The following is a 25,784-nucleotide window of genomic DNA, read 5'->3' on the forward strand; positions in this document are numbered from 1 at the left end:
ATTAGTACCCCCATGTGTCTCACATATTAGTAATTGTCAAAAGAAAAAGGATAAGCTAGGTATGTGTACTGAGTGATGAATAAACAATCAGAAGAAGTTGTGGGATTTAAGTACACTTTAAAAATTTAACTTTTATTGATACGAATAAAAAGTTCTCAAGTTACCATAAAAACATACAAATATGTGAATGGGTAAAGAAGAATTAACTTCCACCTAGACCATTAACTTTCATTGGTTTCACCAGAATTGGTAAAGCCCGAATCTACCGACCCCATAGTAGCAATATTGAAGATAAGCTATATAACACTATAAAGGATGACTACAAAGCCATATAGGCCATATCAAAGCCCCATATCAAATCAATGCAATTATGTTCTATTGCGTAAGAATTGTACCCATCCCTATCCTATATAGTGTATATAGGCATTAACATTCCCTGAGAGCAGACTAGTTAACACCCCCTAGTCCATCAAGGGAGTTAGCTTGAGTGGCATCCAATGACATTAGTGTGTGCTAGTGCATAAAGCCCTACTGTATTATTTCTCCTAAGCACACCCTGATGGATCATGATAGTTTGGGTTTGATCCAGATGGATACCAACAGCCTATAAGTCATATAGGACTGATTCACAACCACACATAGCACACTTCCACAATCAGGTGCGATTCTGCCTGGGAGAATTTTACTAACTAGGGCTAGTAGTTCATTCGTGGATCAGCAGGTCAGGAGCCCATACATACTAGGTCAGGGGTGCTCACACTTTTTCAGCGTGTGAGCTACTTTATTAGCTGACCAAGGCAAAAGATCTACTAGGGCGGGCCCGGGGCGGGCCTGTGGGCGGGAGCTGGCGGGCTGGGTTGGCCGTGTCTATGGGTGGGGCCGGGCATGTGGGCGGGGCCGGGCGGATCGTGAGAGCAGGAGACAGCGGCGTTCTGTGGCCGCCCAGGGATCCCAGCTGTCTGCTTGTTCACGGCGCAGGCAGAGAGTTATCTCTGGACACTGGCAGGCTGGGACTGCGGCAGCCCCGCCTGCCAGTGTCCGTAGATGACTCAGCCTGCACTGTGAACAAGCAGACACCGGGGATCCCTGCATCCCGCGATCAACCCATACGTCCTTTGCGATCTACCAGTAGATCGCGATCGACGTATTGGGCACCCCTGTACTAGGTTAATCATGACACAGAACCGTCATGTATACCACCAGAACCTAACTGACTGATAAAACAATCAGCTTCAGAGGTATACAACAATTAAACAGGTATTTGAAGCGTCACAGGCATAGTTTCCACCCGGTCGGTCCGCATGTTGTATTGTGAGAAGGGGACAGGCAGGGTACTGCAGGGTCGCTACATATCCCCAGGTTTCTCACATAACTCTGGTGATGGTATGGTCCAGTGTTGCTAAGGAGTAGGTCTCAGCCCAAGTGTGACAGCTGGGCTCATCAAAATAAAAACAGCATAGAGCTTTCGCCCTGGGCAGATCCTGGGAGAGAGAGGAGGCGCCTGGATCTGTCAGGAGAACTATAGTCTGGTGAGACCAAACTGTGACTTGTTCTGGTGTTTGTTTTGTTCATTATTGAGAATAAAACCCACACTTATTCTATTTAATTTTACATTAGGTTTCTCAGTTTTGTGTAAGAAAGGCAATGAACCTAATACCTGAGGCACAGCCATAGTCTTTCTCCAAGCTTCAATAGTAAATTTGTTTGCACACATACAATAATATAACTGGGCAATATGGTGGCTCAGTGGTTAGCACTGCAGCCTTGAAGCACTGGAGTCCTAGGTTCAAATCCCACCAAGGACAAACATCTGCAAAGAATTTGTATGTTCTCCCTGTGTTTGTGTGGATATCCTCCCATACTCCAAAGACATGCTGAAAGGAAAAAAATGTACATTATGAGCCTTATATGGGCTCACAAGCTACATTAAAAAAGAAAAAATATATATACAATGATATATAGAGGTATATATTTTGCTGCAATTTGAGAATCATCCTGTAAAGGTCTTTTCCAGGTTTGCATCGCTGACTGTATAGTTACAAAGAAGCATATATATACGTTTGTAACCTTTAACATAGCTTTGATGTCTCTTCATCAAAGTTTCCTTTGGTATAGAAAGGAAGTATTTTGTAGACTTAGTAAATACCGCTCTGTACACTTATTTGTTATAACAAAAAGCTTTTTACTATGCTGTACAGAGGCAGACATCATGCTGATTCTGGAAATTCCAGGTCATTATTTGCAGAAATCTTGTTGTCCATGGCAGCAGATTATAACTCATGCTGTTCAAGGAATTCCCGTGAATTGGAAAAGTCAAAACAAGTTGCTTAAAATGCCTTTAACATAATCTTACTTCCTCGTAATCATAGTAATAATGCAGGTAGAGATCTGTCCTTGACATTTGAAGACCACTTACATTGATTTTATATATGAATTGTTAATATGAAAAGCAGTCTCAATGTATAATGCATATGAAGAATTCTGTATCTTAGTATACATGGTAATTTGCAGAGTAGTATGAGATTAGAACAATGTGTTGGATTTCTTATAATACAAAGTTACAAAGAGAAAGTAAGGGGAACAGAACTATACCCAACCAGACGGCTGAGGGTATACGGTAGCATATATATAATGACCATCATATATTAAATGCATACATTATGGATATATATATATATGTTATAAGTTCCAATGTCAGCTACAAAAAATGGCAAGTCAGTGGGAATATATAATAGTACACATGCAAAAGGATGCCAGCATAACAAACCACAATAGATGCATGAACCCACTATATAGCCCAGTAAATGCATGTAGCCCTATTGAAGCGTGCTAAGATGCAACCCCCTCAAAGAATGCCTATACCACCGGAGCCATCAGGACTGGAACCGCCCAATGCGCGTTTCACATTTTTCCCTTGACAAAAGCCCATTTGCAGGCGAAACGCGCGTCGGGCGGTTCCAGTCCTGATGGCTCCGGTGGTATAGGAATTGCAGTTGGAGTAAGTGGTGAGAGGTAAATGAATTGATAATTAGGGGATAGTATGACAAGACAGTAGCAAAAATTATAAGAAAAAACATTAACATTAAAGGGGTTGTCCCCTATACTGCTAGCTTATGTGGATTTAAGAGTTTTCCTAAATACATTGCTTAAGCAAAACTGCTTTGTTTGGCCACTAAATGAGATTATTCACGCCATTGTTTACACTGTGTTTCCATAACCACAGACCTGGAGATGATCTTATCTCTCCACCCAAGACAATTGACGTAGCTCCCTGCTCTTAGGGAAGGGAGAGGGAGCTGAGTAGTGCTCGGAGCGAGCTTGTATTTCTGAGCTGTTTATCTCCCTCTTCCAGTTATCAGGTCACTAATTGAATTTTGCTGATAAGAGCTGAGACAGGGAGTCTGTTACCCCAGTATGTAAGCACAGACCTAAAAGTGAGTATACTGCAAGCCGACTCGGTCCTGTAGCATGTATGTTATGTATGTTTAGAATTCTCATCACCTAACAAATACAGCTCTGCTACATCAGCTTCATCTTATGCATCTTCCAGTGATACTGTGCTGCTACATGTACTGCTATGAAGAGAGATAGCAGAGCTGGCTTTGTCTGTGAGATAGCAAGTGAAACCCCGCCCACCAATTTACCGACAAAACCAGGAAGTGAACAGAGCATACAGCCTGCAAGTTGGTGAACGGGTGAGTTGGGAATACCCCTTTAAGATCCGCTAAAAATAAAATAAAGACTAAAACAACAAATCCTTAGGAAGAATAACCCTGATCATTTTGAAAGTGGTGAGAATCCTGAATGCCACTAAAAAAATTGTTGCACTACACTGTGGCAATCAGATAAACCACAAGACAGAGTACAATAATAAGGGCATGTATCCCCTCAATTCTGGTGGTGTAAATCACGTAAGTCATCTGAAATGTATATAATGGGGTGATATGGCAAAACCACAGGACAATATTGCAGTTAATCAATTGTGTGCCACATAAAACCTGCTTGATATTCTATTTGCTGCAATATATTATGCAAGTGTGGCATGCTGCAATGTTAAGACTCACTCCTATATGGTCATTTGCACACTGTGCACCTTGCAGCATTCTTGACAAATTGTTGAAAAGAGGGGAAAACTCTCTCTACCTGCTTTCATTTAACATGCAACCCATACACCCCCCAGCCTAAGCTTATGCTGCTTGGTTAGTGTCTATATAACATCTAATACAGGTTAATGCTGCTTGCCTAGTTTTTATATCCAAGATGCACCATAGACTACATACACAAGCTACTCTGCTATTATTATGCCACTGATACATGTAACCTTTTTTTTAAATCAGATAATTTTTATTAACACATTTTTCTTTATATAAAATCAAACAATCAACAAAACAACAGCAACACAATAACAATTCAAAGTAAATATAGGACGACACAATCCGACATATAAAGGACATGTAACCTCTTAAAGGGGTTATCCATTATACAAAAATTATTTGCAAATACATCCACAGCTTTTTTGCTGCAGTTTTTTAGCTCTGCTTTGCATGGTCTTAGCCTTTGACTGAAGACACAATGGGAGATAGTTATGGCTGGCGTTTTCATTTCCCCTGCACCAATGGAAGAGGGGCTTCATTTACAATGAGACACATGCGTCCTCATAAATGAGGCACAATCTTCATTGGGCTTGGAGTGAAATCTGCACCTGCTTATAGATAGCATAGATTTTCAGCATAATTTACGACAGTTTTCTGGCAAAAAATACTAAGAAATCTGGTAGGGACGCTGGACATCCCTCAGCACACCCTTGCCATGTCCACTTTTTGGGAAAGTGGCATGGGCAGCACAAAAATGGCATTTGGGAATATTTCATTCTGCAATTGCTTTTTAGAAAGTGACAAACCCCAGTTTTTGGAACTTTTTTCACGACAGATAACCAGTGTAAAATAATAAATCTACCCTATTGAGTTCTTTTTGCTTTTAATAGTGAAGAATCTTCTGCGATACTTTACCAAAATTTCTGCACAGCCATAAAGTGTAACCCTACCTTTTGTTTTTTTTTTTTTCAATATTGTGTCAGGGGGTGTTTAGTGATAATTTTTGTAGTATACTTTATTATCCTATTTAAATTTCTTTTGTAATATAATCAAGGTTGTAACATTCTCCTTAGCAATCCTCTAACTGGGCTGTTGCTAGGGAAGGCCCATATACAGTTATATTGTGAATATGCAGAGCTGAGGCATATACCAAAGGGTGGATGGTCTCTACAAATTACAAAAATTGTAGTAGTGGAGTGTGTGCCATACACCCTGAAGAATTGAACCGTCAAACAACTATATATAGATTAGAGCAGAACTAAATACTTTTTCTAGCTCTCTACAAATGGCTATATCTCCAGATTTATACCACCTAGAAATGGTTCTGGTATCATAAGAATGCTTAGAGTCTCAATATTTAAGTACTAGCTTAGTTAGCACATTGCTAATGGAAACTTTACAGCCTGTTGTCTATTAAAAGTAAGTGTGATAGATTAATAAAGTACCGTATGTTGCGAAAACGGTCATAACACACCCCAGAACAATGGCAAAAAAATGTAAATAAAACTAAAATAAGAGTTACCGTATTTTTCGGACTATAAGACGCACTTTTTTTCCCTCAAATTTCGGAGGAAAATGAGGGTGCGTCTTATAGTCTGAATGTGGGTTTGCAGCATGGCCGCGCTACTGCCACCGCTGGTTTTCTTCAGCGGCAGGAGCGTGACAATCTGCAGGCCCCGGCAGCTAAGACAGTCCCCGGCATCCGCCGGTCTATTACAGCAGATGCCGGCGACTGTCTTAGCTGCCGGGACCTGCAGATTGCCGCGCTACTGCTGAAGAAAACCAGCGGTGGCAGTAGCGCGGCCATGCTGCAAATCCACTCCTCCTCCACAGGTCCCGGCAGTCAGTTAGCCCCCCCCACCGGCCCCATACCTTTAGTGATGCAGGCCGGCTCCTGCACGGCGAGGCCGCAGGAGCCGACCTGTTCCGATGACAGCCGGGAGCCTAATGAAGGCTCCGAGGCTTGTCATAGATATATATTACTATCGCGGCTGGTCTATGACCCTCCGCGATAGTAATGTATAGAATCTCCCATAGACGGCAATACACTTGTATTGCCGTCTATGGGACTTGCAATCAAATGATTGCAGGTTCAAGCCCCCTAGGCGGGGGATATTAAAATAGTAAAAAAAACAAAAAAACAAAAAAAAAAAAACTTAAAAAAAATATAATAAAAAATAAAATAAATAAAAGTTCACCTCCTTTCCCTAGAATACATATAAAAGTATAACATTACTGTGAAACATACACATTAGGTATCCCTGTGTCTGAAAATGCCCGGTCTACTAATATTTTTATGTACAGTGAACGTCAAAATCAAAAGTGCTAAACTGCCGGGTTTTTCTCTCTGTTTTGCCTCTGAATTAAATAAAAGGTGATCTAAGCAATAAACATTTCCCAAAATGGTATATCTAAAAAGTACACCTGGCCCCACAAAAAAAACGCCCTATACATCCCCGTACAGCTGCAGGGTCACCTGTCAATGTGGCCTTGCAGCTGTTCCAAAACTACAACTCCCATATATTAAATATTTTACCATTTTTTGCCTGAAATTTTTTTTCCCCTATTTTTCTCCTCTAAAACCTGGGTGCGTCTTATAGTCCAGTGCGTCTTATAGTCCGAAAAATACGGTCCCTTGTAGATGGCCATGGACGAGTTCAATGTGCTATCTATGTTTTTCTTAGATAGTACACTGACCCATTCATTTCTATCAGCCCACGTACTTGACCCTGTATTACACAGTTCAGTATGCGGGGCCAAAGTCCTACTGCTGTCCGATTTTTTTTGTCCGAGTTTGAGGTTTCTATTCATAACATTATTGGTGCCGTGAAAGCACGGGCAGCACCCTGATATTCAGCCATTCCACGACTGTCTCCAAGGAGTCTTAAAGTGACTACTGATTTTGTCAAGCGTGTATTGCTAAAACTTTTACCTACGGCATGGTATCTTACATCCTATGACACCTGCCCAGTCATTGGTTTCCAGTATTTAGGGTTTCCCCTATTTTGTCTGTTGGTAACTTTCCTTCCCCATTTTAACATGTTATCAATAAAGTTTATTTTTTAATATAGGTTGAGTATTTCCTCCAGTTTTTTCAGTTTTCTCTAGTCTTTTCTGGTTTGGAATACATGGTTATTATGTGATCCGTACAGAGGGAATTTGGTATGTGATTGGTATTTTATTTTCCCTTGATATCATGTTCGTTGTATGTCTTATACTGGGCGTCACTTGCTTCACAAGGGAGCCGGAGCCTGCTCAATACAACAACGGCAGAAGCGGCACAGACAAAAGTGATCCCCAGGAGAAGACAGGTAAATATGATGGGGTGGGGAGGGAGTTGGGGGACCGTTAGTTAGCTAGGTAGGTAGGGCTAGTAGTTTGCGGGTTAGCTAAGGAAACAGTGGGGGTTGTGAGGGAGGAAGTGAGAGGGGGGATCTGAGTGAATAGCAATGCATCATAGTAGTTGTAGGCTAAGACACCAGGAAACTACCCATGTGAACAAATGCAGAGGATACCAGGACCTCCCAGAGAAACTCAGAAATCACTCAAAAGACTGCTGAAGCTATTTGGGTGCACTTATTAACCCACTGATAGCACTAACAGACCTTTTTTTTTTTTTTTTTTTTTTTTTTTTATTTGCCTGGAAAACCCCTTTAAATACATACACAAACAAAAAAAATTATTTAATTGTAAAAAATATTTTTACATACCTAATACAGTTCCATAACCCGATGCTACAGTCTCCCCTTTCACCACAAGCTTCACTTGGACCTTGGTTTCTATAATCATGTTGAAGATGGTAACACTCACTGCTTCTTCAACCCCTGAGCGGAAAACTGATGGAGCAGCTATCAAGTAGCCCCTAGTATTGAGAACATAAGAAAACTGTGACAAAATAAAACCAGCTCAGCAAAATTAAGGAGTATTTTCTATTACACAGGTAGGGCATTGCAATGGAGAATTCTATTACACAGGTAGGGTATTGAGATAAAGAGTTGTACAAAAAACCCTAATGGGTGAGAAAAAAAAAATTATAATTTTTTGTTAAAATAAAATCTCCAACAAAAAAAACAAACATTCCATAACCATTTAGGTTAACCCAAAGGCAGGTTTTGTCAATGATCCAGTTATCTTTGTGGGCTTTTTCCCCTCAAACTTATAATCACATTAAAAAAAAGAAAAAAACAACATATTCTGATTACTGTAATTAACTATAGGGACGGTTCACTTCAAAGCATAGTAAACGGGTTAGTATTAACCTTTGGGCTGTCTAGAAGAACAAGGGAGGAGATAGACTGCAGATGTTCTCAAGTCTGTAGGCCTGAAGTGATTGATGTAAAAGAACAATTTCTAAATGTGTAGCACATGTGTAGAAATAATTTTAGCCAAAAGATATCAAAATCAAATTAATATTTGGTGTGACCACCCTTTGCATTTCAAAGCAGCATCAATGCTTACACATAGTTTTTAGGAATTTGGCAGGGAGGTTGTTCACACACTAAATGGAAAAAAAAAGAAGTTGGGACAACTACAGGAACTTATAACATCCCATTCTAAAACCATAGGCATTCATATGAAGTTTCATCCACCTCTTCAGCTTGCACTCTTTTGTGAAAACTTACTATAAAATTTTGAAGTGTGTCTGTAAGAATTTGTGAGCATTCAGCCATGTTGAACTAGAAGACCCATTCGCAATCTCCATTCTAGTTTAACCCAAAAGTTTTTGGTGGGGTAATTTTCTTTGCTCTGTGGGACAGTCAAGTCTCCCATACCAAACTCACTCAACCATACATTTATGGTCTCTGTACTGGTCCACGGTTATGCTGGAACATAAATGCCTCCCCCCTTCGGTATTTAGTACTGGGTCTTGGCAGACCACATCAGCTCTGCAAGTCACTTATAAGTAGGGCTGCCTCAGTTACAGTGGAAATTTGCACTGCTGAAAAAAAAAAACTAGCTTTAGCAACCTACTAATGTGCAGGACCTACAGGCTCAGCTGCAACATCTGTGTTCTATTGTGCCACAGGACACCATATGGAACCTATATGCCTTCATGCCCAGCCAATTCTCATTTTGTATCCAGTTTAGAGATTGCCCAGCAGGGTACTAGACCCTCCTTTCAGTTGCAAAGTTTTCCCCAGTAAACTTATCCTTTCGCTCTAATATTGTAATTCCTTACATACTGTACATCATTACAGTAGATGACGTTGATTGAAGACACAGATCCATAGGAATGTAAAAAATAAATTAATTTCATTTCAACAACTCCTTCTTCGTGCATTTTGATGTCAATGGGGCACATTTATTAAGCTACTTGCTCCTTTTTTGGCAAAATTGCACCTTTTGGAGCTCTTTTTCTGCACTACGCTTCATTTATGAAGCATTTACACCTTTTTTTTCATTCTGTAATGCTGCTCTCGCCACTTTTGTTTTTGTCGAGAAAACGGGGAGTGACCTAAATGGAGATCCTTTTTATGCTGAATTTATGACTTTTGCCTCTAAAACTTAAACTTAAAGGGGTATTCCCACGTCGCATACTCTCCAGTCTTTGTTGCTGTAAATTCTTCTTTCTTCCGGATTTGTTGCGTCATTGGTGGGCGGGGTTACATATTTAAAGCCAGCGGCGAGATGCCGCTGACCCTGCGTGCACGCTCATAGACCAGTCTAGCCTTCACAATGCGAATACAGACCCGGCATCCGCCTCTCTCTATTACAGCGGATGCCGGGTCTGTATTCGCATTGTGAAGGCTAGACTGGTCTATGAGCGTGCACGCAGGGCCAGCGGCATCTCGCCGCTTGGCTTTGCATATGTGAATACAAACCCGGCATCCGCTGTAATAGAGAGGCGGATGCCGGGGACGATTAGACGCACAGATGCCTGCAACATCGCTATGCTCCTGCCCTGCATGAAGCCAGCAGCGGCAGAAGCGATGCTGTTATTCTGCTCCTCCGCCGCCCCAGAATAGCAGCATCGCTCCTGCCGCTGCTGGCTTCATGCAGGGCAGGAGCATAGCAATGTTGCAGGCATCTGTGCTGGTGTCTAACCGTCCCCGGCATCCGTCTCTCTATTACAGCAGATGCCGGGTCTGTATTGGCGTAAACTCCCCCCCCAAAAGGGTAAACTACCCCCCCCCGGCTCGCTCCCGTGCACTTAGCCCCTCCTCCCTCAGAGCAGCAGATATATCACTTGACTTATGACCAGATAAGTCAAGGGATGTGTAAAAAAAAAAAAAAAAAAATGAATAAAGTAAGACAGTGGACAAACAAAGCAGTTTTGCTGAAGCAATGTATTTAGGAAAAGTCTTACATCCACATTAACAAGCAGTATAGTTAGGATCCTTGTGATGGGATAACCCCTTTAAGTTTGCACTAAAACGTAAATAGCATTAGTAAATCTATTCCATCATGTCTTATTGTACATTATACTTAAAAATAATAAAAATGACAATGTATTGTATATATTAGTTTTATATGTAATAGATTTATGCACGGTATATGTGTAGAATGGTTAGACATGAGGTATCCATTTAAGATTAAAATAAAAGATTGATACGCAAAGTTTTGTTGTTTTGAAATGAATAGGTGTATCGGAATGGTTTTTTGGCCCAGATTCCAAAAATGACCTTCAAAATTCCGTATCATGTCAGGTTTTTTCACAAATGATGGAAATGTGAAAATTAAAAAAACATAATTTTTTAATCACATTGATATATGACAACGTTTGGATCTTGTGAAAATCTTATCTGGAGGGACGGAATGATTGTGTAAGGGATAGATAAACATAAATACATACTCAAACAAGATATTAAGCACTATATACCAAAAAATTATTTTTGGTATATAGTGTATATAAAACTTAATGAAAGACAATTACACGTCATCTGACAGACTTTATTCAGAATATTGTAAATAAAAAGCGGAGAATGAGAGAATGTTATCTTGGCACGGCAGTATGACTCATACCTCACGCCATCACTCCCTTCTTTCTATTGGTCACGTGGCGCCATTCTGGGGAGATCTAGTCAGTGCGAAGAAGGGACTGGTCGCGTTCGGTTGTTTCTTTGTGGTGTGTGCAATGGCTTCACGTGGTTGTGTTAACCATCCAGACGTATTCTGCTACATATGTGGCTGTTATACGACAGGAAAAAAACTAAGGCAAAATATTACGCCTTTCGTGAAAAATGCTTATTTCCAATACTTCAGGATTAAACTAGCAGACCAGAACAAAGTTTAGTCGCATGTGTGGAGGGGTTGAGGAACTGGAAAAGTGGAAAAAGGGCATCAATGCCATTCGGTGTACCCATGGTGTGGCGTGAGCCAAAAAATCACAGTGACGACTGCTATTCAGCACAGTGAAAATCGTGGGCCATACCAGAACCAGTAAGTGTAACATTGTGTATCCCAATATCCCATCTGCCATAAGACCAGTGCCCCATAGCGAATACATCCCTGTGCCATCCCCGTCCAATGTCAAGCCCTCAACAGACACCGCTTCAGACGGTGATACAAGTGATGGGACGTACCAACCGGACAGTATGGAGAATAAAACCCTAGTGCCATTTACCCAGCATGAACTGAATGATTTGGTTCGCAAATTCAATTTACCTAAAGACGCAGCAGAGCTTTTAGGATCACGACTTCATGAAAAGAATTTACTGTGTCCTACTACGAGATTCTCCTGGTACAGACACCGAGAAGCAGAATTGGTTCCGTTTTTTGCTGAGGAATTCGGTTTGGTATATTGTCGAGACATTCCGGGAATCATGAAATACTTCAACATTAATTACAATTCAGGAGAGTGGAGGTTGTTCATAGATGCCAGCAAATCCAGTTTAAAAGGTGTTTTATTGCATAATACTAACATCCATTCCAATAGCACATTCTGTGACTTTGAAAGAGACATATCAGACTCTTAAATCACTGCTGGAAAGTGTGCAGTACAAGCTTCATGAATGGTCCGTGTGCAGGGATTTCAAGGTGATTGGAATATTGCTCGGCCAACAAGCAGGCCACACCAAATTTCCTTGCTTTTTTGTGAATGGGACTCCAGAGCAAGGACGCAACATTGGGTTCGGAAGCAGTGGCCTGTCAGAAGTACATTCACACCTGGCAAAAAAAAACATTGTTTCACTTCCACTGGTTGATCCCTCAAAAATACTGTTGCCACCTTTGCACATCAAACTTGGCTTAATGAAGCAATTCGTGACAGCTTTAAACAGGCACAGTAAATGCTTTCAATATCTTGTTGGTAAGTTTCCATCAATCACATCTGAAAAAATTAAAGCTGGCATTTTTATAGGCCCACAAATACGAAAATTAATGGCAGACAACATATTCGAGAATTGCGAGCATGGACTGCATTCAAAAATGTGGTAAAAAAAACTTTTTGGGGAATATGAAAGCTGCAAATTACACCATTTTAGTCGAGGACATGTTGGAATCCTATAAACTGCTTGGTTGCAACATGAGCGTCAAAGTTCACTTTCTTCATGCTCATCTAAATTACTTTCCTGACAATCTTCGTGATTTTACGGAAGAACATGGCAAGCGCTTCCATCAGGATATTAAAGTGATGGAAAAGAGATACCAAGGAAAGTGGACTGTACATATGATATCCGACTATTGTTGGATGTTGAAAAGAGACTGTATGGACAAACACCAAAGACAATCCAAAAAGAGGAAGTTTGAAGGGGAGCCCAGTGGTAAATGTTAGGTATGTTTGCTTTTAAATATGTATTTATGTTTATCTATTCCTTACACAATCATTCCATCCCTCCGGAGAACATTTTCACAGTTTACAAACGTTGTCATATAGCAATGTCATTAAAAAGTTACGTTGTTTTCAATTTTCACATTTCCATCATTTTTGAAAAAACCTGACGTGATACGGAAATTTGAAGATCATTTTCAGAATCTGCGGAAAAAATCCATTCAGATACACCTATTCATTTGAAAACAACAGAAAAAAGTTGAAAAATTGCGTATCAGTGTTATATACAAGCAGGAATCCTGAGGAAATGGAGATATTATAATATCAAGCAGAATGCTTACTCTGACAAGGAGTTTGGTAAAGAAAATAAATCTTGCTTTGAGTATTAGTGGGTCTGAACATAGCTCCAAGTATTTAAAGAGGACCTTACACCACGTCCAACAAGTCCAGCTCTTTACATCATTGAATAGCTGCTGCTCCACTGATTCCAGAACAGTTGGATTTTTATTTTCTAGCCCTCACCATTCTTGAGCTATCAATGCTGCTAGTTTTGATCCTTCATACCCTATTTAGTCTCTGTACTGTCAAGAGGGCAGTGTCAGGCAGAAGCAGACATCGGGTGTGATTCTGAGCTCTGACAATGACTGCCTCTGATTGGTGCTCTGAATCACACCCTTTGCCCGACATCGGCCTTCTAACATTACAGAGTTTAACAGGAACGGTGGGTGCTAGAAAAATTTTTTCCAACCAGCTATTAACAGATGCTGAGAACTAGATTGGTGGAGGTGGTGATAGGCTTTCTTTAAGAGCACAATTTAAAAGAGGTAAGTGGTCAAGCAAGATTATCATCTGCACATGAAGTTGTCCATAGCAAAATTTAAAAGGGTCCCCTATTACGGTGCCAGATTTTTCCACCCATACAGAAATGTTTGTTTAGCTTAGCTTGCCCTCATCATAACCTTTGGGCCAACCCAATAGCAAATGGGAAGTGATCAACCCATGGTCGGGTTTCCTCTCTCCCACTGCTCCTTAGCCGAGTTCGATCAGAATATTCCAAATGGTTTTTCTTTGGGTTTTTTTATGAAACCGAACAAATGGAGATTCGCCTCAAACTAAAATCACAGGTAAAATCAAAGGTTTTTCCTTTGCGTGAAGAGTTTTACTTTGGCATTTGGCACCCTTTTGGAGAACATATTGTGTTTTGATTAGCCTTTATTAAAAGTTTTAGGGGTCCATGATAAGAAATACAAAATTCTATCATAATTTTTTGCATTTTGTTTTTAAAGGGATTCTACCATTAAAAACCTTTTTTTCTGTGGATAACACGTCGGAATAGCCTTTAGAAAGGCTATTCATCTCTTACTTTTAGATGGGATCTCCGCCGCGCTGTTCCTTAGAAATACCGGTTTTTACCGGTATGTAAATTAGCTCTCTGGCAGCGATGGGGGCGGGCCCCAGCGCTGAAAATGCGATAGGGGCGTCCCCGCCGCTGCCCGAGAACAGGATCCTGCCTCTATCTTCTGCTGGATCCTCCCCTTCTTTCTTCGGCGGCGTCACCTCTGTCGGCTCTGACACTAGTAGCAGTCAGCTCTACTAGTGTCCCACTGGCAGGAGCCAACTGCGTAGGCGTCCGACGTGACGCCGAAAAAAGACGAAGAAGGAAGGGGAGGATCCAGCAGAAGATAGAGGCGTCGCTGGAGCCGGTTTTCGAGCAGCAGTGGGGACGCCCCCATCGCATTTACAGCACTGGGGGACGCCCCCATCGTTGCGAGAGAACTAATTAGCATACCAGTAAAAACCGGTATTTCTAACGAACAGCGTGGCAGAGATCACTTCTAAAGGTAAGAGACGAATAGCCTTTCTAAAGGCTATTCCGACGTGTTATCTAGAAAAAAAAAGTTTTTTAATGGTAGAATCCCTTTAACGGCATTTACATTGTATTGAACCCTCAATGACACTTTAGATGCTGCTGTTAAATATGACCATGGCACCTAAAATGTGCAGACGCTATGGGCGCTGCCATCTTTGATTGGTTGCAATGACAGCCGGGAGTCCTCTGCAGACTTTGTGAAAAGTGTTTTGTGAAAAACTGCGATGCGTTACCACCACAGTTTTCCTACAGCGCTTCTATTGCTGCGGTCTGCTATTTGGGGCCTTTACCTGAGCCTCACTTTCTGCTCACCCAGCTTTCTGCTGTGGCTTTGACTTGCTAAATAGACTCAGGCTTTCACTGTGGGTTCAGCAGACACATCAAGTGCAGAAACCACAGCAAGGTCAAGCTGTGCGCCTATTTTTTCAGCATTCTCTTTAAACCAAGGTATTCTAATGCTGGTAAACTGGCCATTTCTTAGTCGATCGCCACTCGGTGGTAGATTAATGCCCATATAAAGGGGCCATTTCTCATCGGGGCCCCTATGTACCTTGTGCCATTTAGAATAGTGGTATATTTTAGTTGGCAGAGGGACTTTTGGGGACCCCTCATTATCCATGGCTGATATCGACTGCTACCCATGACCCTCTTATGGCTACACCCTTGGTCACCAGCAGTATATGAAACATCCTTTATGCTAACCAACCAAGCATAGCCTTATCACTGCTCTCTTGTCATTACTAGCCAATCCCAATCTAGCAAGAGTTAAAAGGAGCCTGTCAGATATTAATAAAAGAGCCAAATAGGGGACTTCGCAAATGTGTCGCCAAAAAATTACCTATTGATTAAATCACATTTTTTACGTTAAACATATTTTTGGTGATGTTTTTAATTTTCCAACTTAATATCTATGTTTTACAAAGATCCTAAAAATCTTGCAATTCCAACTTTTGCCATTAAACCTAAAAGATTCTAGGTCTTCGTGTTTCCCATAGAAGAACCATGGGCCATGGACATAATGGTCTGGAGCAGACCCTGTTCACTTTGGTTGGATGATTTCTAGGTATGCTCTGTTACCTGGGCAGAGGTCATTGTGTAGAGAGGGGAATAGATAAGCTGTGAAATCTCTGGCGTGCTGAGGTGACTAGGACAAACCTATAATTCAGGTAATACCCTGTGTAAAAGTGTGGCACAGTTTTGTTCAGAATTAGAATTTAGAGAATTTGTTAACACCCTTAATATCATCAGTCTGGGTCTCCGGTTTACACCTCAGATACACATCAACACTCAGGTCTTGTTAGATTTGAAGCTCAGTTTACAGAAAGAAAACTGCCATAAACAATTTCCTCCATTAGGGTAGCTGCCACCTACCTCAACTAAAAAGGCAATTTCTACATGTAGAAATTGTTCTACCATGAAAGATTTTGAGTCACAAACACAGGACCTGTCTAGATGATTTTGTGCGAGGGGTTACCCTGAGGAAGTGGTGGAAAAAGCATATTCCAGAGCTAAAACCATTAACAGATCTTCTTATGATCATCGGTACTTTTGATGTAATGGATAAGGATATCAAATCCATTCTGAAATGTTATTGGAAGATCCTCCTGGCTGATCCAGATCTTAAAGGGGTTGTCCCATCACAAGGATCCTATCTATACTGCTTTTTAATGTGGATGTAAGACTTTTCCTAAATACACTGCTTCAGCAAAACTGCTTTGTTTGTCCACTATCTTACTTTATTCAATTCATTGTTGACACATCCCTGACTTATCTGCTCAAAAGTCAAGTGATGTATCTGCTGCTCTCAGGGGGAGGGAGGAGGGGCTAAGTGCACAGAGCCTGTGTTTCTAGCTATTCCTGTGTCTACACCATCTGACCTAGCTTCCTGCTTTCAGATAGAGGAGAGGAGCTGCTTTCATTTCTTCTGTTCTCCCAGTTATCAGGCTAGCTAATTCAATTGTGTTCATTATGGCAGAGACAGGCAGTCTCTGTATGTAACACAGAATGGAGTTGCTGCTGCCTGTACTTCATAGTCCAATATGGGTGGGCGAAGCTACACATTAATTTGGGGGCGGAGCTAAATGGCAGGTTGCATGTGAAACCCTGCCCACCAAATGATGCAAGAAACCAGGAAGAAGATTTTACAGCAGTGAAGACTGGTGAGTATGCAAGGTGGGAATACCCCTTTAAAGACAACCTAGGATAATCAACCGCAGTTCACGTACCATCGAGGGTGTAATCTAAGAGATCGCCTGGTTCTCTGACCCTGCAAGGTGGAGTGAGCTCCTGGTTAGGGAGACAACTTAAAAGGCACATATAGATGTGGAGGCTGTAGTGCCTGCGAGTTCATGCTACAAACTAAAGAATTCAGGACTGTGTCTACCAGACGCATTTATAGATGTAGAGCTTTTGTTAACTGCTCCACCATGGCGGTGGCTCACCTTATCATCTGTCCATGTATATCTAACGCTGATGGCAAAATACATAGACAGTTCAGGAGATGGATACGAGAGCATGTGTGTGACATTAATAACCAACAGGACATATCAGTAGCTAGACATTTCACACAGGTACATCAAGGTGATATTTCTGGCGTGAGGTTTCAAGACATTTAACAGGTCTGCCTACCCAGAAGAGTTGGAGATTGGGACAATTTAATACTGCTAGATCTTCAGGCTTAAAACCGTGCAATCACCTGGTCACAATGAGCAGTAGGACCTGTATGTTTTATTTAATTGCTCATTTGTCAGGATGACCATCAATATTAGAGGAGAAGGCAAATACCATAGTCAGGAGGAAGCCAATGGTTGATACACAGTATGAGCATCAGTATTAGCAGCTGGTCAGGAGAGACTAGCTAGATTACAGACTGAGGGCACAATAATCTCACAAAGCAGGAAGTATGAGGGCAGGTTTAAATAGGATTGTCAATCAGGAAACAGGGTTGAGCAAACCAGAGAGGCAGGAGCTGAAACTAGAGGCACCAGGAACTAGGCTTCGGATCGGCACAGGATCTGTTCAGGGAGTTGACTACCTCAGCTGGAAGAACTGCAGCCTGGGACGCCAAAGTCTCTGGGTTCAAGTCCTGACAGAGTTTATTCAAATCTATACCACAGTCCCTTATATACCTTAGGGTGTACATTGTTGCATCATTTAATTTCTATATGGGAGCAACTGAGATGCAAAACCATGATGATGTACAAAATGGTTCTATTTATATATCTATATACAGTAGTTTTTTGCTTACTAGCTGTATGGTCTAAACTACTACACGGATTATTTATGGGTAGTGTTAGGTATAATTGCCGTGCTTTAATAGCGTATATCTCTTACAATTTGTACCTTTTTTCCAACATAGTTTTGGGTACTGTGGATTATACTTTTCCCTTTTATGCCCAATGTTGTAGGAATTTCCATTAGTAATATACATTTTGCATGCTTACAAATGAGAATTATTGTTTGCACCCATTGGTTCATAAACAGTTCAGTTCAGCCAGTCCATATACTCATTTAGGAATCGCAGTTCTCCTGCTATGTAGTGTCTCCCTTCTCCTGAGCAATGGACACCCCCTCCCCATATTCTTGGAGAACATGGAGTATGACGCGATTGGGCTGCGCCCATTATGAGCATGCCCAGTCGACACTAGCATCATATGCATAGGGTGACTCTGCTAGTAGGTGCCGACAGTGACATTTTCCTCCTGAGAAGGAGAGCAATCACTAGTATCATATAGGCCAAGACATCTATTGGTCCATAGTCAAGCATGAGGGAAAACATAGGCTTATATGTAGTCGTTCAGTCCCGGATCAGGTGCAGTCACCCTGCTCCACCAATGTGTTATGCTGTGAAGTATATATCTAACAGCAGTTTTTACTGCTCTATTATTGGACTCCTGTTAAGAGTTTTTGGAAACATTTTACCTCTCGGTTTTTTGGCCTGGCACAAGGCCAGTATCCTCGGACTGGATGGGTATTTTGCATTGGTAACTGGCTGGATAAATGCATCTTCATATTGGAGTAACATATCTACCCTTTCTGTATAACATTGGCAAAGGATATTAGTCTACAGGGACATCAAGGTTTGAGGGATCATTGTATTATATCATTTCCTATGTGCCTCCATCTATATATCCCATGTTAAGGTATAGGGATGGTGCATGACTATCCCTGATATACCATTGTTCATCATATTCTGTGTCAAGGTATTTTCACACACCAAAGTGCTATTACCATTGTTACTGGTTACAGTTTTCCCTTTTTCCCTTCCCAGATTCTTGTTTGTGAAACAATTATATTTTGTAACTAGCATTTTCCCATGACTTCGTCCCCGAGTTCTTGTTGGTGGAGACGCACGTATAGGTCTGCAATTGCATTTGCCGCTGATCCGCCTGTGGCTGCGTGTTGGCTCTCTAACGTCGCTGGATCTGGGCAGTATACCGAGGTGTGCAGCGGCCCCCCTCCCGCACACCCCTGGCCTCCCCCCCAGCATGCGGTCTACCTCCTGCACGCCCACGGCTTCCGCCCCCCCCCCCTCTCCACATGCTCCCAGCCCCACCACCACCACCACCACCACAAGCCGTTGTGGCAGGGATCCCTAAACCGATGTTGGCGACCTTTGACCCAGTTTCCCCTACCCCACCCCGTGACCCTGGCGTACTCATGGCAACGGTAAACCCGATCCACGCTCCCTGTCCCCAAACATAGGCAGCATGCTCGCCACTCACTGGCCCGCACATGAGATGCCATGTTAATGCGCTCGCTCTGTGCACATTAATCCGCCCACAGGCTTGCGCGAGTCCATCAGTGAATGGCTCAAGGACCTGTGATGACGTCATCTCAGGTCCTTTAGCCGCCGGTGCACGTAAATTACTTGTTAGCGGTTGCGTAGTCCGCTAATTTACCAGGATAATAAATAGTCTATGTTTCCTTCTAGGTCACAATCTATATATTTGCCAAATGTCAGGCAAATCCGTTCAGCCGTTTTTGCGTAATTGAGAACCAAACATCCAAACTTTCACATTTATAATATTAGTAGGAAGGATAGGATGGCATTATTCAATATCCTGTACAATGTAATGGGAAGCTGGAAGTCCTTGGGGCAACACGGTGGCTCAGTGGTTAGCACTGCAGCCTTGTAGAGCTGGAATCCTGGGTTCAAATCCTGCCAAGGGCAAAAAACCATCTGCAGGGAGTTTGTATTTTCTCCCCGTGTTTGCATGGATTTCCATCCCATATTCCAAAGACATACTGATAGGGGAAAAAATGTACATTAAGAGCTCTAGGTGGGGCTCACAATCTACAAAGAAAAAAAACGAAAGTGAAGTCCTTGCAGGAGAAGAAACGCCCCTAAAACTCTTTTCAGCCAAACTGCATTCGGATAAAACACAGATATTCATGGAAATGGTACTGTCAGTAGTTTGATACTGAATTTCCTGCTGGCAGACTCCCTTTTAGGCCTTATTCACATAACTATTGTGTGAAAAACTACCTTCAAAAAATAGACCAATGAAATGAATCCATTTATAACAGATGACAAATCAAAAACAAATGGCCATTAAACGGACAATTTCATCCGTTTTTCATGGCTGTCAGAATATAACTTAATATGTATGGGGAGCTGGACGACTCTCCCCTGGTGGAAAATGTCAGGCGAGATAAGGTTTTGGACAATTAAATTTACACGACTTCACAGCTGCGCCCGAGAGCCCACTGAAATCAAGCAGGGGAAAAGGTCCTGCACGGAGGTTTTTTTCCTTCCGCCAGTTTCAGTTTAAAAACTATGGACACATGAGAGATCCCATTATAGTTAATGGGCTCTGAAGGGTTCTGCATGTACCTGCTGTTTTAGTCTCTCTGTTGTTTGAGTCCGCCAACGGAAATCGAGATGTAACACTTCTGTGAACCTAGCGTCCTCCTTTTGTTGATAATGGCTTTCCTCCTCTTTCCCATTCTGTACACAAACACTGCTAGGTCAATCCGAGCATGCATGTGTGAATGTGAAGCTGTGTAATTCCTTAGGACAGTATAAAATGCTTGCCGGGGTGTAGCTAAAAAAGGGTATAGCAGTAGCAGTTGTTACTGGGCCCTAGACCCTAAGGGGGCTCCAAAGGTCCCTCTATAACATAAAATATACCACAGCTCCCATTGCAGATTTCACATTGCTTCAAGTTGCGCCGCTGTTTAAAGAACCTTTGACAATGCACCTATCACAATACTTGATCACGGTAGAGATTTAGATTTGGTTATTCTTAAATAGCCAAAATAATTTCTGCTGAATATATTTCTCATACCCAGTTGAACCTATTGTGTTAAGGGATTTACTGTGTGACACATTTCTATGACATGTCAGACAAGTCATATAAATACAAAAAACCCTCAAACACATAATATGCAAAAACCCCTGAAATTGGGAAACTAAACATAAACAGAGAAGAAAAGGGGCAAAATAACCAATAAAATATAGTTATAATAAATTCAATATTTATTGATTAATAATTAAAACAAAATAAATTTTAGCAGCAGGGGAGATGTAAAAGAGCCAAAATAATACATCAAGACACCAAAATGGTACACATAAGCCTACACAGTATGTACGGTATATTAGTGTTTGCCACAGATATGGATATAACAGGATAGTGTCAATAGCATGCACAACAAACAATTGGACAATCACATCCATGCAAAATACCGTAGGGCATTCAACCTAACTGGCAATGCCTATACGCATAATATACCTGCAGTCATTGTAAGTAGTGAAGGCTCCGGTACCCACAGATAAACTGAAACCACAGACACCCTCTACGCGTTTCACCGAGAGAGAGGCTTCATCAGGACGAATGTCAATTATGCTTATAGGCATTTCCAGTTGATATGATTGTCCAATTGTGCATATACTTACTTCTTTAATATTTGTTTTCATAGATATATTATGCATTAGCACCTTGGACTAACTTATCTAACTTTTCATACTTCTGGATCAACACATGCATCACTTATATTTACTGATTAGTGATTATGATTCATGTACATTACCATGAGGCATCTACTTCAGTTAATTTATCTTCTACCTGTTTTTGCTCATATTTTCTACTAACTGATGTTTGTTGTACAACTATAACTATATTTGTAGAACTATATTTTGTTGGTTATTGTTTGCAATTTTGCTCCTTTTCTTCTCTGTTTATGTCAGACAAGTGAACCTTTAGAGGTCCAGGCACACATGACCTCTATTGAAGTAAGGTGGCCACACATTGTGATCATTCTACATAGAACAGAATGGAAACTGCAGTGTAGAAACAGCTACATCCCGTCATGTGGCCTCCTCTCATAAGAATATACTTGTAAGAATAGTGATCACATGGTGCCAAGTCTAGGAACAAGCTAATCTAACATTACTACAGCATCTCAAGAAAAAGCACAATTTAAAGGAATAGTGACCCCCTTGTTCTTGAGATCAGTTAGGGTCAGCTATTGAACCCCCTTCAGTCTGAAAAGAAGTAGAAACAAGAAACACAATGGGTGAATTTATCAAACCCTAAACTCCAGAATTCTGGCATGAAAAAGTCACAAAACAGGGATTTGGAACTTTTTTAGCTGATTTGTGCAATCATTTTACAACTTTCTGATTTCTGCATCACTCATGGGAAAGTGGACATGGTTGGCCTGTCTATCTGTACTCCAAATTTATCAACTGTGACTTGGGTAGAATAAAGAGTCAAGTAACATTTCAGAACACGTCAGACTTATAGATACATTTCATTTATCAAATATTGTGCAACACTTGACAAAATTGGCGCAAATTATGCCAATGCAGACTCTAGGAAAGTTGACTTTAAAAATTCCCCTAGTTCTTAATAATGTGAATAATGGCCACGTGATCTCCACATTAAAGGGGTTTTCTGGACAAAAAATTATTTTTCAAAACAGGTCTGCTAGTAACTTATTAGGTTAGTAAGTGCACCCAAATACCTTTAGCAGTGTTTTGAGTGATCTCTGGGTTTCTCTGGCAGATCCTGGCATCCTCTGCATTTGTTTACATGGGTAGCTTCCTGTTCTGTTTTTCTACAACTACCATGATGCCTTGGGCCACTCAGAGCCGACTCACATCAACTCCCTCTCGCACTCCTCCTCCCTATTTCCCTAGCTAGCCCACCCACTACTAGCACTAGCCATTCCTAACTAATTCAAACCCCTCTCCCACCAATCATACTAACCTGTCTTCCAGACAGAACCTTCTGGACATGGGACGTCACTTCATCTGGGCACCTCCTCTTCTTGACGTCTGCTGGCTGTCCACACCTGCGCAATAGAGCCAGAGTGCCCAGATGAAGTGACATCCTGTGCCCAGAAGATCAGGACCTGAAGACAGGAAAGTATAAAGGGAGGGGGAAGGGTTAGTAGAGGTATTTCTCCCCTTCTGGAAACAGAAAATCATTGAAAAAAATTGGAAAATGTGCCTGGGGCACTTACATGACCGCCTTACCGTTCTAGATAATTATAGATTTTTGGTACAGTAAGTAATTTAGAAGGTAGACTGGGGGAGGGGGTGTTTAGCTTAGATTATAAAAATCATTTTGTCCCAGACAACCCCTTTAAGTACAATTCTATTGAATGGGGGCTATTCACGTGACCATTATTTTGACGGTCCATTACGTTATGTCCTATTTTTGTCCATTTTCACAGACCCCTCCATGCACTGAAATGTATGGTGAATGCATGAAAATGGGTGAACCTCAGGTGCAAGACAACCATTTTGTAGGGCAGTTTTGCACCTCATGTGAATGTAGTCTTAAAGAGGACCTTTCACCATATCCGGGCACAGGCAGTTCTATATACTGCCGGAAAGCTGACAGTGCGCTGAGTTCAGCGCACTGTCGGCTTTCCCGATCTGTACCCGGTGTGAAGAGCTTACGGCCCGGTACCGTAGCTCTTCTATGGTCAGAAGGGCGTTTCTGACAGTTAGCCAGAGACGTCCTTCTTCACAGCACAGCCAATCGCGCTGTGCTGTGAGAGCTGGGAGGAACGCCCCCTCCTATGCTCGCAGTACTTGTCCATAGACGAGCATTATCAGGGAGGGAGGGGGCGTTCCTCCCGGCTCTCACAGCACAGCGCGATTGGCTGTGCTGTGAAGAAGGACGTCTCTGGCTAACAGTCAGAAACGCCCTTCTGACCATAGAAGAGCTACGGTACCGGGACCGTAAGCTCTTCACACCGGGTACAGATCGGGAAAGCCGACAGTGCGCTGAATTCAGCTTTCCAGCAGTATATAGAACTGCCTGTGGGCAAAATGGTGAAAGGTCCTCTTTAAAGTTTCCAGTTTTTGCATTCAAACTGCTTGAACAGATGACAAATGGCAATAAACACAGAACAAGGCTCCAGATGATGAATGAGAAGTTCTAGCACACCAGTACATTACTACTTGCTTTAATGTGTCTCTCCTCATATATAGTACACATTGTTCTCTTGGATGACATATCGCTGCCTTATAAGTCATTACATGTTTCTACATATTTACACTGCTATGTGAAATCTCTCACACTAATTTTAATGGTTGTTGGACTAAATTCACATATGTGCCAATATTTATGTGGCAGGAAAACAAAATTAGCAAATGATCCATAGAATGATGGACATAAACATGGCCCTACGTACCCCATACACAATAACTGGGTCCTTGGGGTTTCTGTCATGGAATCTAGCATGTTTGACATGAAGCTTCTATCAGAACCTGCAAAGACGCTTTTGAGCTGCCTTATATACATCTTATTTTGTCATTGTTCTGATTTGTATCCTAAAATAAACAATATGATGAATGGAAACAACAGACAAGTCTAGTTCAGTTCCTTTTCAAAGTTTTCCCCAAGACTCCAAGTCAATAACCCCTTGACCTTACTAAATGATATAAAGTGCAAGCTCTTCAGGTCAGAGATAAACAATCTGTATGTCTGTACATTACTTGTATAGGTTTACATGAATACATTCCAGCATGGTCCTTCCAGGGGATGTGTACTCACAAAATCCTGTAGAAAGGGGATTTACATTAGATGCATTCATGTGAAAAGACATGCACTCATTCATGGAGTACTTACGGATTGTTCTGTGCTCTAGTCAGGCTGCAGAGACTTCCCAAAATCCACAGGAGAAACATATTCAGCAACAGGCACAGTCCAAGCCACACACAGGACTTCACCCAGTGCCCCTGCAGGGGTAACAGTCTTCCTTTCCAAGCAGGAGGGGTGAGTGTGCCCTGGGGGTGGAAGGAGCAGTGTGTGCTTTGCTCTGTCTCCCCCCTCCTCACTTCGTGAAGGTTTTAACCCTTGTTCCGACTTGCCCTTATGCAATGCTTGCAACTGGAAGTATTCCTTTTTCACAAGCAGTCTTGAAATTGTACGTCTTTAAGGTGCTTTCTGTCTGTCCTTCTTGTCAGTCCGGTCTCTTCAGCTCTTTCTACTGCATAATGTTGCAGAATATCCAGCTCTATGTGTTACCTGTCTACAGCCACTTTGTCCCTAGATGTGTCTCCTCCATTACCTCCTTGTGTGCTTCTTATAGAAGGCTAGAGTTGGCATACTGAAGAAGTATGGCAACGTCTTTTATAAATATGCAAGCTCTCTGAAGGGAGTATGAGTTTCACCAGCCAAGCCCCAAATTGGGGAGGGCTGGGCATTCAAGGAGGGAAAAGAAGGAGGGGGCTTGGCCCTATAAATCACTAGGAACAGACCTTTTACAACAAGATATATGGCATGTTCCCCTTTCCCTCCTCCCTCATTGCAAACTAAATGAATGACCTTAAGCTGGAAGTGGTAGAATGGGGGAGAGGAGGATATTAAAACAGCCCCTAAGGGAATTCCCTTTCATCCCCCTGATATACTCTTCTGCCAGGTTCTACGAATGCTTGCTTCTATGAGTGCATGCTCACTATGAGATATGGTAAGAGAGTCAAAGCTTAGTCTAACACCACAGATAAAAATAATGTCACAAGTTGGGATCTTACTTCCTAAGAAAATGTTAATACTACAATATTATCAGGGTGCTTTCACATGGGATGTTTTGATGCAATTTTGAAGCCAATGCGAAGGCGTCATTCATAGAAAATGTAATCCGTTCCTAG

General features: G+C 41.7%; 1 protein-coding gene across 1 annotated transcript in view; it reads right to left on the reverse strand.

Moving 5' to 3' along the window:
- The window catches only part of CPAMD8 (C3 and PZP like alpha-2-macroglobulin domain containing 8), a 125,777-nt gene extending 100,529 nt beyond the window's left edge, over positions 1-25,248 (reverse strand). Inside the window, exons 1-2 of the mRNA XM_075281044.1 lie at positions 24,763-25,248; positions 7,805-7,956 (exon numbers count right to left, since the gene is read on the reverse strand). Of these exons, the coding sequence (XP_075137145.1) occupies positions 7,805-7,956; positions 24,763-24,821 (211 nt within the window). The 5' untranslated portion in view covers positions 24,822-25,248. The remainder of the gene's footprint in view (positions 1-7,804; positions 7,957-24,762) is intronic.
- Positions 25,249-25,784: the final 536 nt, after the last annotated feature.

Source organism: Leptodactylus fuscus, chromosome 1, assembly GCF_031893055.1.
Source record: "Leptodactylus fuscus isolate aLepFus1 chromosome 1, aLepFus1.hap2, whole genome shotgun sequence".
NCBI lineage: Eukaryota > Metazoa > Chordata > Amphibia > Anura > Leptodactylidae > Leptodactylus > Leptodactylus fuscus.